This window comes from Elephantulus edwardii, unplaced genomic scaffold (genome assembly GCF_000299155.1).
Source record: "Elephantulus edwardii isolate Elephantulus edwardi_28Jun2011 unplaced genomic scaffold, EleEdw1.0 scaffold00049, whole genome shotgun sequence".
NCBI lineage: Eukaryota > Metazoa > Chordata > Mammalia > Macroscelidea > Macroscelididae > Elephantulus > Elephantulus edwardii.
Window position 1 is genome coordinate 8,153,001 of NW_006399799.1, and position 13,958 is coordinate 8,166,958.

The following is a 13,958-nucleotide window of genomic DNA, read 5'->3' on the forward strand; positions in this document are numbered from 1 at the left end:
CTGCAGTCCTTGACCCTCTGCAGCAAGTGCATGAGGTCCTCCTCAGTTTCAGCAAGCAGGGTTGTGTCATCTGCATAATGCAGATTAATAGATCTTCCACCAATCCTGATGATGGAAAAGGAGATGAGGGTGGGCTGACAAATGAAAGGGAAAAAGATGGAGAGAAGAAGAGAAGTTGAAAGAAATGGAAAAACAAAATACCCCATGAGAAAAGAACAGACAAGCACACAAAATTCCAAAAAGCAGTTGTGTGCTGCTGAGTGAGACCAAGTGATTGCTGACTCTGCAGCAGGTTTCCAGATTACCACCTTTCTCCTGTGGAGCAGCTGGTGGATTTGAACCATTTGCCTTTGGGTTTATCATGCAGCTTCTACTATTAGGTCACCAGAGCCCCGCCCCCAAAACAGGAAAAAAATGAGAGAGAAAAGTGAGGGTCCTTGGAGGAGGTTCTGATTGGTACTTTTCTTGTGCTGTGGTGGGTGAGAACAACTTGGGACAATTGTCTGCCAGTCTAGCTGAAGTTTGGGGTTAAGGTGTCCAGTCAGGTCGGAGTTTCTGCTCATTTGAGAGGTGGCTTAGGTCCCAAGATGTGAGCTGGACCAGGGACCCAGCCTAGTATGGAATTTCTCCTGACCTTAGGCACCAAGGACAGTCACTTTGGCTAGGGATATTGTCCCTGCCAGTCTAGGGTTTGGGTGCAGGCAGAGTAACCAGACAGATGACTAGCTTGAAGAGATGGTCGCTACCCATCTGAGATGTCTAAGAATGGTGCATTGCTCCCAATGCGACTATAGCATGTGGTGAACAAGGTATTCCCGAGGGTGCCTAGTGAATGGCAAGGATCCCCGTGAGAGGTGGTGCCCCATCAATCCAAGGACTGACTGCAGGCCAGAAGCCACACAGTTCGCCAGCTCTTGGAGGGAGTCCCTAAATGGAGAGCTCAGTGCATGCTCTTACAGCAGATACAAAGGAGGCTGGCCTGAACTCTGGCAGTGCTGAGATGGTGTGTGGGAGAACTGTGTGGGAAGCATGAAAGTTACTGCCTTGACCCCTGGATGAAACAAGAAGGGAACTCACACTTATTTTGTCATCAGCAAATTGCTGGTGTGGACGCTGCTGCTATCCTGAGTCCTACTCAGTCAGAGGGTGGTTAGGTTTGCTGTGTACAATTCTGTACTCTATCAGTATCTTTATTTGATGTTTTAATTCCACTTCTTTTTTTGGTCAGTGTTTGAACTATTTTTTCTTTTAAACTCAGAGATTCAGAATTATCATCTGTTTCTATAATTTTTGTTTTCTAATATTTTGGTTGACGACAGCCTGGGCCTCTGTCTGCCTCATGTTCTCATTTGTGCTTTAGATTCACTATTGCTAATTTGACCCTGTATGAAGACTTCTTTAGGGAGCTCTGGTGGCTTAATGGTAAGGAATTGTGCTACCAACCCAAAGGTACACAGTTCATATCCATTAGCTGCTCTGCAGGAGAAAGATGGGCGTTTTCTTCCAGACTTCAGTAAACTGAGTCTGAAAGTTTAATGGAGGGACAGCTATGGGTCATTTCTGACTTGATACATAAAAACAACAATATACCTTGTAAGAACACATTGCTCAAGTCAGTGATTATCAACCTATGATATGCAGATGACACAACCTTGTTTGCTGAAACTGACAAAGACCTGAAGCACTTGCTGCAGAAAGACTGTAGTCTTTAACATGGATTGAAGCTCAACACCAAGAAGACAAAGATTCCCACCACTGGGCCAATTGGCAGCACCATAATAGATGGAGAAGAGATTGAGGTTGTTGGCCATTACAGCTTGCTCTGATCCACAATCAAAACTCTTGGCACCAGCAGTCAAGAAATCAAAAGACGAATTGTACAGGAAAATCTGCTGTCATGGACCTCTCCAGAGTGCTGAAGAGCAAGATGTCAGCCTAGATACAAAGGTGCGCCTAATCCAGGCCATAGTCTTCTCAATTACTTTTGCTTTAGACAGTTGGACAATTACTAAGGATGGCAGAAGAAGAATAGATGCCTTTGAGTTCTGGTGCTGGAGAAGAGGCTTGAACATACCATGGACTGCCAAGAAAACAAATAGTCTGTCTTGGCGAGGGTGAAACCAAGTCTCTCCTTGGAGGCTAGGATTTTGAAGCTCTGCCTCACTTACTTTGGGCACTTGGCTAGGAGGGATCGGTCCTTGTAGAAGGACATCGTGCTCGGAAGGGTGGATGGAAAGCCCAGGAGAGGAAGAACCCGAATGAAATGGATTGATACAGCAACTGGGACAATGGGGGTTGGTTTGTCAGAATTAGTGAGACTGGCTCAGGACAGGTGAGGGTTCAGAGCTGCTGTCCACAGGGCTTGCTAAACATTGCAGTTGACTTAATGGCATGTAATAATAATAACATACTGTGACAGGTTTGGAAGTAGGAGTGGCATCCACATCCCGAAACTGAGGAGGCTGTGAAGTGTTTGCTGCAGAAGGTCAAGGATTGCAGCCGATAGACTTCATCTCAACTTCAGGAAAATAAAGATCCTTCTCACCAGACTGAGAAAAGATTGAGGTTGTTATAGTTTCAGCTTGCTCAGATCCACAATCAACACTCTTGGCTCCACCAGTCAGGAAATCAAAAGATGAGGTGCAGGGAGCTCTGGTGGCCTAGTGGCAAGAAGCTCCCCTGCAATCTCAGAGGTGCACAGTTTGAATCCACCAGATGCTCTGCTGGAGAAGGAGGGACAATCTCCTCCTGTACCAGTCAGATCTGATTTGATGGTACACACACACAAAAAAAACCCCACACACATACACACACACAAAAACTGGCAGAGAGACAAGGACGAGCAATGAAAGGCTTCCACAAGTGACACACAGTACTCCAGCTTTGCCTTCTATTGGCCAAATCAAATCACTTGGCCTTATTAGACTTCAGGGAGAAATACAGTCATCATGTTTGCTGAAGGAGAGAGGAACTCAATGTTAGTATTAGGTGCCATAGCAAAAGAGACAACTGGAATTCAAATCCAAATCTGTCTGATATCAGAATTCGATTAAATGGGATTCTTCATCCCGTTAGGCAAATCCGGAAAGCTGTGTATACTCTTTCTAGGAGTACAAATTGTTGGCCCCAGTAATGGGGAGTGTTCAGTTGGGAATAGGAATAATCTTTGTATTTTAATATGATGCATCTGCTCGTAATTCAATACATGAGTTATTCATTGCTTAGGATGAGCCAGACATTATGCTATGTGCTAAGGACACAAATCTAAAATTCTGATTTTAACAGAACCCTACCTCCTTCAAGTTGCTCAGACTCTGTTAGACAGATGAGTAAAGATCTTAGAGAAGAGCTTGGCAGGCGTCTTCTGAAGCCTGCTTAAGTACAGTGGTCCACAGAGAGGGCATCTGCTAAGGGGAGGTCCAGGAAAGAGCCAGTTGTGAAGTGGGGAAAGGAATTTATCAATTAAGGGAGGGGAGGATTCTCTAGACAAAGGGAACAGCATATGGAAGGCAGGGGTGGGGAGTGATCAGAGCTGAGACTGAATAGACATGCAGGGTCTTTGATTGCACAGGGCACCTGTTATTTTTGTTATTAGATGTCATAAGTCGAATATGAACAACAGACCTGACCCCTGTCCTCCTCTCACAATCTCTGACACATTCAAGTCCATTGCTGCAGTCACTGTGTCAATCCACCTGGTTGAGGCTGAGAGTTTTCCTATCCTTTGCCATCCCTCCACCTTTCCAAGTATGATGTCCTTCTCCAAGCAACATGCCCAAAGTATGCGAGATGAAGCTTTGATAAACTTGCTTCCGAGGAACACTCTGGCTGCACTTTCCCCAAAATATATCTGTTTGTTCTTTTGGCAGTCAATGTGATTATTCAGTACTCTTCTCCAGCACCACAGTTCAAAGGCATCATTTTTTCTTCTGCCATCCTTATTCACTATCCAGCTCTTAGCAGCATAGCAAGTTATTGAAAAGACCATGATCTGAGTCAAGCACACTTTAGTCCTCAGACTAATGTCACGGCTTCTCAGAGAGGTCCCCGACTATACACTTTCCCAATGCAGTACAATTGAAAGTCATTTGTAGGCCCCATTATCCAATGAAATTGAGGACTTAAAAAAAAAGAAATAAAATAAGGTTAGATAGAGCAATTATGTGCTATGCATCAGAAGGCTGGACAATGACGAGGGATGATAGAATTGATGCCTTTGAGCTGTGGTGCTGGAGAAGAGTATTGAATATGCCATGGACTGCTAGGAGAACAAACAGGTTCATCCTTAGGTCTCTCTTGGAGAGGGTGAAACCAAGTCTTTTCTTGGAGGCAAGGATACTGAAGCTTCATCTGACATACTTTGGGCATGTTGCAAGAAGGGCCCAGTCCTTGGAGAGGGACGTCATGCTTGGGAGGGTGGAGGGACAGTGCAGAAGGAGAAGACCCTTGATGAGATGGATTGACTCAGTGACTGAAGTAATGGGGGTAGACGTGCCGGAGACAATAAGGTTGGCTCAGGATAGAGCTGGGTTCAGAGCTGTTGTAGGGTCACTATGAGTTGCAAGCGACTCAATGGCACATAACAACATCAAACAGCAAAGATAGAGCAGAACAAAATAATATAAAAATAGATGACTATGTGTCCTATACTGACAGTGTAAACACAGTTTCCTGAAACTAGGTTAGGGGTGTGTGCGTGCGTCTGTGTGTGTATCTGCACACGTGCATTTATGTGTGTATGGGATCATGATGTAACCTTTAATTTGTCCTGTTGGATCACAATCAAAATGAATGAAAGCTACTGCTGTGCTGACAGGGAGCCCTCAAAGACGTTTTATCAGGAGAGAGTCGCCATCGGATCTGTGTTTTAGAAAAGCACTGCAGTGTTAAATGGCATGACTAGAAATAGGAGTATCTGTTAGGTCCACAGGGAGGTGATAAGGTTTTGAACCAAATTGGATCAAGAGCTACCCAAATTTGGAGGACTGCAGATATAGTGTGGTTAGCATGGGAACAGCATCAGCTGACTTCTAATAACCTCTCTCGGGGAAATAATCTCTATCAACAACATAAAAAACTCTGAAGCCAATTCCTCTGAGGTCAGACATGTCCTATACCACACATTCAAACCTCCTCTAACAGTTCTGACACCAGCCCTCCCTCCCGTAGCCTGCCCTTCTCTGCTGGGTTTGATAATTCACTGCAGTGGCTGCATGGGACTCATGGACAATATTCACAGTTAGGGAATTTATTGGGGTGGGGGGGTGTAACAAGTTACAATTTGGAAGCAGGAATGACTTAGGATATAATTCTTCAATCAAGACATGCCCTTTTCTGTCTTGAGAGGCCTGTCTCTGGACCTAAGCCTCATGGCTTTTGCCTCTGTCCTGCTTGGGTAAGTGTTACAAAACACTTTCAGCTCTGCCAGTGATGTGCCCAGCAGCATCCCTACTCTGCCAGGAAGACTAGGCCCCCAAATGGTTGGTTTTAGTTCCTTGGTTCAACAGACCTAGTTCCCTAACAAATAAATGCCTGCCGGCCCCAGCTCTATGAGCTGCTTCTTATTCCAGTTTCCTGGTTCTGCAGCCTCTTCTGCTGCCACTTTTCCTTGGTAGCTGCTTGTAGTATTCAGGTTTTACAACTTCAGATCCAAAAGACGTGCTGATATCCTGGCTCTCAGTTTAAGTCTGGCAGGATGACTAAACTGACCAATGTCCCTGTTAGCCTCCCACACATCTTGGTTGAAAGGTCCCACCCAGAAGATGTGGCCTAGTGGTAAGCGGCTTCACTGCTAGCTTGAACAAGCCCACCAGCTCACTAGCTGTTCCACGGGAAAAAGATGGGCAGTCTCCTCAGGTGCCGTTTACTGAATCTGAAAACCCACTGGAGGGTCAGTTGTGGGTTGGTTCTGACTGTTGTTACTGTTGGTACACAATAGTGACAGATATTAGCACAGGGAGCTTTTGTGGTGTTTTCTGTAACAAGTGTACAACTAACCCAAAGGGTGCACATCTCTGGCAGTTCAAATCCATCAGTTTTGTGGGAGAAGCATGGCCAGTCTCTCCCTTGGTGATTTACAGCTCTGGAAACCCAAAGAAGCATCACTTTGAGTCAGAAGTGACTCAACGGTGTGAGTGATTACTAATAAGCCATCGAGTCCCCTCGGTGTTTCACAAACTCTTATTTGCATAGTCTTATGCAGCCATGTGGCAGGAGTTAGAAAGACCACATCACACAGTTCACTCCACCACAACGGCTCCGTTCAGGCTCCTCTCACTCCGCAGAGGTCACAGCTTCCCAGTGAGACCACTGGATGCCAGCATACAGCTGAAGTGTGACTGGGGCAGGGCACGTTGAACCACCAGAGTAGGACCTTCGACTAGGCCTTCTCAACTCTTTTATTTCTGTATCTGTTTTTGTACTTAAACAATGAGTTTATTGTTCGAGTACATAGACAAATTTATGCAACCACCAGAGGCCATGGATACTTCCTATTTCCAGTTGGGAGTGGAGTGGAGTGGACAGGACTCTGCCTAATGCTATTGAGGCAACCAGTGACTCAGAACCATGCGAAATTTAGCACCCTTACCATTTCTGCTCCTCTCAAGATGCTTTTGAGCAGCACCAGCTTTCTTAATGGAATTATAGAGATCCTCAGATGATCAGAAGCAAGTCCTTGGGACTCAAGGATTCTTGTGCAGTGCCATGCCAGTCTCTTAGGTTCACACCAATTTGTGAAGGAGTCGGGCTCTTCTTGGCTAGTTTTTAAATCAACCCCTACACATCGTCAGATGTTAGCTTCAGTGGGGAACACTGAAGCTATATGGCAGAGTGGGCTAGGATAGGCTTTCCCCCTGAGCATGCTTGCGACCCTTGATGCTGGCAGCCAGCAGAAAAGAAAAAAGAAAAAAAAAAGACAAAGGCAAATTGATGCAAGCAAGTTGATGGCACAGTCTTTAAGCTGGGATGAATAGTTATTGTTGTTAATTGCTGTGGCTTCACTTCCAACTCTCCATGACCCCATGTGTGCCAAATAGGCCTGCTCCACAGGATTTTCAGGGCTGAGATTGAATACAAATCACTACACTTGATGTCTGAGTGGCCTCTGGGTGGATTCCAGCACCACCTTTCCAGCCAAGAGTCAGTTAACTTGTCTGCATCACCCAGGACTGATGAAAATGGGAAAGAGTAAAAGAGACTGTGATCTCCTCAGAGATAGAGCCAGAGGAGGGGGTGGCTCTCCAGCTGGTTTCCTTCCTTCAGTGGCACAGAGGTCCTCCCCCCATGGGGCTTCCACCCTCAGGCTCCCTGAGCCCAAAGCCCCGCCCTCTCTGCAGGGCACATGCAGGCACCCTCCTCCTAGTTTATCTTTCCTAACTCAGGACTCGCACTTACCCCTTCCTGGTTCCATGTTGTCCTATATCTCTTCCCTCACAAGCCAGTGAAGAATTCTGAGCCTCCTGTTCAGATCAAACAGTGCCCATAAATCTACCCTCAGTACGTGACAAGGGCCTGATTCGGACGAGTGGGTGAGTCACTCTGCTGAGCTGTGTCTATGCTGCAGGGAGTGGGTAGAAGACACCCAGCTATGGATCCAGCAAGTGTCCAGCACCCCGAGCACCAGGATGGATGTGGTGCATCTCCAGGAGCAGTTAGATCTGAAGCTGCAGCAGCGGCAGGCCCGGGAGACGGGCATCTGCCCAGTGCGCAGGGAGCTCTACTCGCAGTGCTTTGGTGAGTGGGGTCTGGGCCCTGGGTGGTGCACACCACACCTTTCATCCTTCTTCCCCTCCCCTTTGGCACAGAGCTAAGCCAGGTACTCCAGATGGAAACCCACTCCTTCCCCTCTTTTTATTGTGATTTAAGTGAATTGTTATAAAGCAATTTGGTTTTCTAGCCAACCATTCCTATTAATTTGGCTTTGTGACATTATTTAACTATACATGCAATGTAACTGCACTCAATCCACTTCCTCTCTGAGATTCTCGTTTCCATTAATTCTTCTATCCTGCCTTTTCCTGGCTCTGAGCGCTGTCCCTGGACAAGTGCAGTCTAGGTCTGGTTTGCATGGTTGATTATTTTAAGGAGTGTGTGCCTTCCTGGTTGTTGATCACCTCATAGGCCTGTTTATTGTTGGGCAGAAAGGTGAGCCACAAGTGGTGTGAGTTCTGTTCGTGGTTTGAGAGGGAAGGCTTCCTTCCTTGGGGGTATTTATCCTCTCTATGAGATCCTTTTTTAAAAAAAAATTCTGCTAGTTTATTTACAAAATTCAAATAGTTTCCAAGAACAAATTCTTTCAATTGCCGTCATCCCCACCCATCAAATTGTACAACCCGATGATTATTAAATCCCCCCTCCCCCTGCACATCCTCTTTTTTATATTATTTTTTAATTGATATTTTAATGAAAGTTTACAGAAAACTTGGATTTCCATTCATTCATTGTTGTGCATTTTCCTCCCTACCTTCCCCAGTTTGCTTTTCTTTTTTAAAAAAAATTCTTTCATTGTTGCACAATTTCCTCCTTCCCTTCCCGCCCACCCTGAGATCCCTTTTTAAAAAAAACAAAAGCAAAACCAACACCTTTTATTGTGATTTGAATGAAATTTGTTTCCCATTCAACAATTCAGACACATTTTGCTCTGTAGTATCGCTAGCAAGCCTCATGTCACAGCACTCTTCCTGGTTCCTCCTTGTGTTTCCTGTTCTCAGTCATCTTTCTCCTTTGTTTCCTGTTCTCATTCATCTTTCTTTTCCTTCCTTTCTTGACTTCTGAATTTTATCCATGAGTCAGTGTTGCCCTTATGGTTTTGTATGTTGATTGTTTAAGGATTGAGTTCCTTCCTGGAACTGTTGATCACCTTTTTAGTCCTCTGGTGGCCTAGTGGGTAAGGAGTTACACTGCCAGCCTAAAGGCAGGCCATTCAAATCCACCAGCTGTTCTGAGGGGAAAAGATGGCCATTCTCCTCCTGTGGGATTTACAGCCTCTGAAAACCCACTGGAGGGTCAGCTATAAGGGAGAGAACTTACATGCACTCATCAACATTTGGCCCTCAGTCTAGAATAATATTGTTGGAGAGTTGGTTAACAAAGGGATTTAAGATCTTCCTCCCCAACGGCTGGTGTGGACAGCGGCCCTCCAGCCCACTGGCCTGTGGCCTCTGATCTGTAAATAGCCTTGTGAGCCTGTGGCAGCTGCAGAGAAAGAGCTGGCTTCTCTGAGTCCAACTATGGCCAGCTCTCCAACTCAGCTCTGTTGTTAGTTGCCACCAATTTGATTCTGAGTCAGGGCAACCCCATGTGTGTAAAATAGAACTGCACCCAGAGTTCTCAAGGCTGTGATGTTTCCAAGGCCATTTGCCAGGCTTGCCCTTCAGAGTGCGTCTGGGTGGGCTTGAACTGTGTATGCGACTCAGACCAAGCTCGAAACCCTTTTTCTAGCCACAAAACAGCCCTTTCAAGGGACACACAGCATTTCCCCTCTGCTCTCAGAGAGCTCATTTCAGAATGCACTCTAGTGGCGCAGTCCAGATCTACTGGCTGTGGGAGAAAGATGGACAGTCTCCTCCCACGCGATTTACGGCCTCAGGAAGCCTGCTGGAGGGTTAGCTATCCGTTTGATCCCCACAGCAGTGAGAGGTTTTGAGTTTTCAAAGAGCTACCATCTTCAAACTGAAAAGAGCAAATTTCTCTGACTAGCTCCGTTGTTGACAGACTTGGGACACCTGTTGCCCTCTGTCCTGGCCAAGCTGGGCTGGCTGACTGCTGCACCCACAGGCCACGTGCAGAGGAGTGGCTGCGTGGCTCAGCTCCCTGGTCCTCTGGATGCCCCCACCCTCAGGGCCTGCCCTGAACATTGTCCTGTGAGGAGGTCACACCTACCTTAGATTCCTTCCCAGTTAGGAAGATGGTTTGCAGGAAACAGTGCATTTCTTCCTCCCCGCCCTGACCTGGCTGTGTGCCTTGGAAGATGAGCTGATCCGCGAGGTCACCATCAACTGTGTGGACCGGGGGCTGCTGCTGCTTCGCGTCCGGGACGAAATACGCATGACCATCGCTGCCTACCAGACATTGTACGAGAGCAGTGTGGCGTTCGGCATGAGGAAGGCACTGCAGGCCGAGCAGGGGAAGTCAGACATGGAGAGGAAAGTGAGTGGGTTCACCAGGAGCTTGTGACCCTCTGTGATTCCGTCAATCTCAGGGCCACACAGCCATCCTACATTCTGACTTCCTTGGGTGCTCCTTGACACTCATGACCCTTGGGCTGGCATCAGCTCATTGAGGACCTCTTAGTGTAGTTTAACAGCCACCCTGCTAATAGCAGTTGCATCTCCGGTCGATGCTCCATGCCAGGCACTAATGTCCCACTGGGTGGCAGTACAGACCCTGGCAATGTTTTGAGTTGGACAGCTGTGCCCCAAGTCCCCTCTTTCAGGCACTCACACCACCCTGCCGGCTCGGCAATATCCCAGGATGACCGGCGTGTTCTGTCCTCAGATTGCAGAACTGGAAGCAGAAAAGAGAGATTTGGAGAGGCAAGTGAATGAGCAGAAGGCAAAATGTGATGCCACGGAGAAGCGGGAGAATGAGAGACGGCAGGTGGAGGAGAAGAAGCACAATGAGGAGATTCAGTTCCTGAAGAGGACGAACCAGCAGCTGAAGGTTTGCAGTGTTCCTGTCCTGGGGCAGAGGCACCTTTCCACCCACTCCTCCCCTCTCTGCTCCCTCGGCCCATGCAGGCCCAGCATTCAGCTCCTCTCCCTCCGATGAGCTTTTAAATATTTGCACAAAGGCAGCTTTTTGAAGGGGGAATATTAGGAGTCACTACCTAGGTTCTTTCTCCATCTGTCTGGCTCTGAACGGGGGCGCTAGCGCTACCCAAAATTACTTTCCATGCAAGAAAAGTTGCCCATTCTTAGGGCTAAAGCAGCAGGCAGTCTTGGGGGCACTGAGTTTGGAGCATAAACTGGGAATAGTCAGAACTGTTGGAAGGCATGGAAGTTATTCTAAAAGTAGAAACCTTTTCAAGTTAGAAGTCTTCAGGCATGTAGTCAGAGGAACTCTTAATACTGGTGATGTACTTTGATTTCTTTGAGGTGATGGGAGGGAAGGGGATTGGTGAAAAAGGCTGGGCTGGAAACCAGGCTGCAGGCCCCTGCAGCTCGAGCTAGACAGGTCCCAAGTCCCCAGATGGTGGCAGACCAGTATCTCCTTCATCACCTGGCAACTTGCAAAATAGATTTCTGAGCCCACAGTAAGAATTCAGACTTGCTGGGTTTGGAGACCAGCCAATCTTTTTCCAAAGGCCTCAAGTTGATCCTGATGCAAGCCAGAGCTGGAGAATTCCTCCTTTGGTTTTTCTGTTGGCCCCTTTCATTGGCTTTCCCATAGGCCTGGCCAGAAGAGCCCCCACTCTTCTCCCTCCACTCCCTGCTGAAGCCCCAGGTCCATGGAAAGCTTACATTCTTGAGATTGGCAGGCTTTCTAGCTCTAAAAGCAAGAAGGCAGAGCATATGAGAGAAAGCAGGGTTTGTACTAACTGCTAGATGACATAGTTGCTGAAAACTTACCAGAGATCAACCTTCACAGCCAGATGCAAATCTGTTTACTTAGCAGCCTTTAAAAAATGACTTCCCTTATCAGCGTATTCCTTTGTCATAAACCCCAGAGTTCTTCAGTTTCTCCTATTAGTGGCAATAGGAAAGCAGACTACCTTAGCATCTTTCTAACATTTACAAGCAGCCCGTTAAATCCCTAGGGTGAAGGATTCTTTAGAAGTGAGTTATTTTTATTGGCTCAAAGCTGCATTGCAAATAAAGAAGTGTTTGCAGTCCCCAGGACAGACCTACTTAAAGATCTGTCCACACACTAGAATAGTAAATTATTTTACTGGCTGCCAGAGGAACAAAGTAAATAACTCCCAAGTGTCTTAAGCTTTACATACAAGACAGACGGCTCCCCACTCCCTGGTAGCAATTTTCTCTAATTGGGTGTCAAGTTGTCTCAGTGACTGAAAATTTGCTGTTCCTGAAAACCTCTTGTCCCAGTACAGAACACGCAGGGTCCCAAAGCAGGGAGCCAAATGTTTAACTTTGCAGACATATTCAGGCCTGCAATCTGAGCCATGAAAAACCACTATTTCAACAACTTTTATTCAATTTCCTTTTCAATGCTTTCTATTATACACTGAGCCGTTACTATATGGAAACCAGGGCAGCTCTGGTTTCTCCTGATGTAGCAAGACGGAACGCCAAGCCAGAAAGCAGCTAATCTAGAAAATATGAAGCTGGGAATGGGGGGGGAGGGCACTCTTAAGAGTGGCAGCGCTTAGATTATCCTTCCCAGAGACTTTTATCACCTCTTAGCTATGTGTTAGGCTGCATGTTTCAAATATTAATGGAGTTTTTGTTTTTCAGGCCCAACTGGAAGGCATTATTGCACCAAAGAAGTGATAATTTCCATATGGGGCTCAAGCACTACTGACTACCCTATTATAAGCCCTTTATAGTAAAAAGCTAGTTTCCCAAGTGAACAGGCCACGACCGTCCCTGATCACCACCTCCGTCAAGTCACGCTCTTATGTCATGAGAACATCTAAAGTTTGGCAGCCAGGTTGCTGCTGACCCAGCAATGGAAGGTGGTGGGCTCGAGCTGGAGTTTACTGGCCAACCCTGGGATTTACCAACTGAAATATCAAGACTTAACCTCTCTCTGCGGTGTTCCTCCCAGGAGAAGTAACTTCTCATCACACATTTTCTGGCCAAATGAAGCTGCTTCAATTTTCCTGGTCCACAGTTTATCTTTGGCTCCTCTGGCTTCAGATCTTCCCTATGTGACATCTTTACATCCTTATTTCATTGCAGCTCTAGTAACTAGTTTTGGAACCTGGTTTTGTACTGTATTATCCCCACCTGTTAGGTCACATACACCCTTTGTTAATTCCAGACTATGGCTTTTGAGAAAGTAATTGTTCACATGGTGCCTTTTGTGAGCTGCTTTGCATTTCAGCTCTTGTTGGATTCATTCACCTTTCTGCAGAAAAATGAACCTTGTTGACCAACACCCTACACCCTGTAGCTGGCTAGATTAACAGCTGGAGAGCCAATCAAAACTCAAATGCAGTTCTGATTATCAACATCCAGGCTGTAGCCTGAAAATAACTATTTCCTCAGGTTAATATTTTTATCTCAGAAGACTGAATTAGCAGCCTAAATCTTTATCCCAGGGCAGACAAGAAGGGCTAGTGCAGGAGGTGGAGTGACTTCCACTAGTCATGTTTCACAAGTCTTGTATCCAAGAAGGAACTAACATTTGCACTTGCCCAGAACACCTCAGGTGCTCAGCACTCCCGTCAGATGGAGGGACTCGCGGCTCAGCAGAGCGAACATTCACCTGGGAAGGGCTGCAAGGGTCAGTGGAAGGGCCACGGCCTCATGGATTTTATCTATGTAATTTCAAACTTGGTCATACTTTTTACCGTTATACATCTGTCCTGAGGAATTCTAAGACTCCACTAAATATGGCCTGCCTGTGCTGTCACTTCATTGGAAAAATCATCTGCTAGTTCTGCAACTCTCTGGCAATAAAGCACGTATATGATTAATGATCTATTTAGTAGACTCAATGAGCAATCTGAGGTTGGTGTAGTTTTCCCTACATATTTTAAAGCCTAGGCCATGTACCCTGCATCTCTGAAAGTTTTTTACATTGATGTTTCTAATTCTTAACTGTCAGTATGAAAACAGCACATTTCCCATGCCATAGCCCGTTTTTGTCAGACATTTATAATGTAGGGTTAGACTTTTGTAGATACAAAGAGGGCTAATTCATGTGTCTGTGTGCCAGGAGACTCCTAGGGGCAAGGCAGCTTTATCTTCACTCTTAACCAGCACTGGGGATGGCTTCAAAGGTCAAAGCTCAGAACACAAATGCATGACGGTCTTAGAAATGCCAACTAT

General features: G+C 46.3%; 1 protein-coding gene across 1 annotated transcript in view; it reads left to right on the forward strand.

Annotated features, from left to right (window-relative positions):
* Positions 1 to 12,452, forward strand: part of DNALI1 (dynein, axonemal, light intermediate chain 1) — a 34,578-nt gene extending 22,126 nt beyond the window's left edge. The window contains exons 3-6 of the mRNA XM_006886461.1: positions 7,565 to 7,734; positions 9,971 to 10,149; positions 10,498 to 10,662; positions 12,417 to 12,452. Of these exons, the coding sequence (XP_006886523.1) occupies positions 7,565 to 7,734; positions 9,971 to 10,149; positions 10,498 to 10,662; positions 12,417 to 12,452 (550 nt within the window). The remainder of the gene's footprint in view (positions 1 to 7,564; positions 7,735 to 9,970; positions 10,150 to 10,497; positions 10,663 to 12,416) is intronic.
* Positions 12,453 to 13,958: the final 1,506 nt, after the last annotated feature.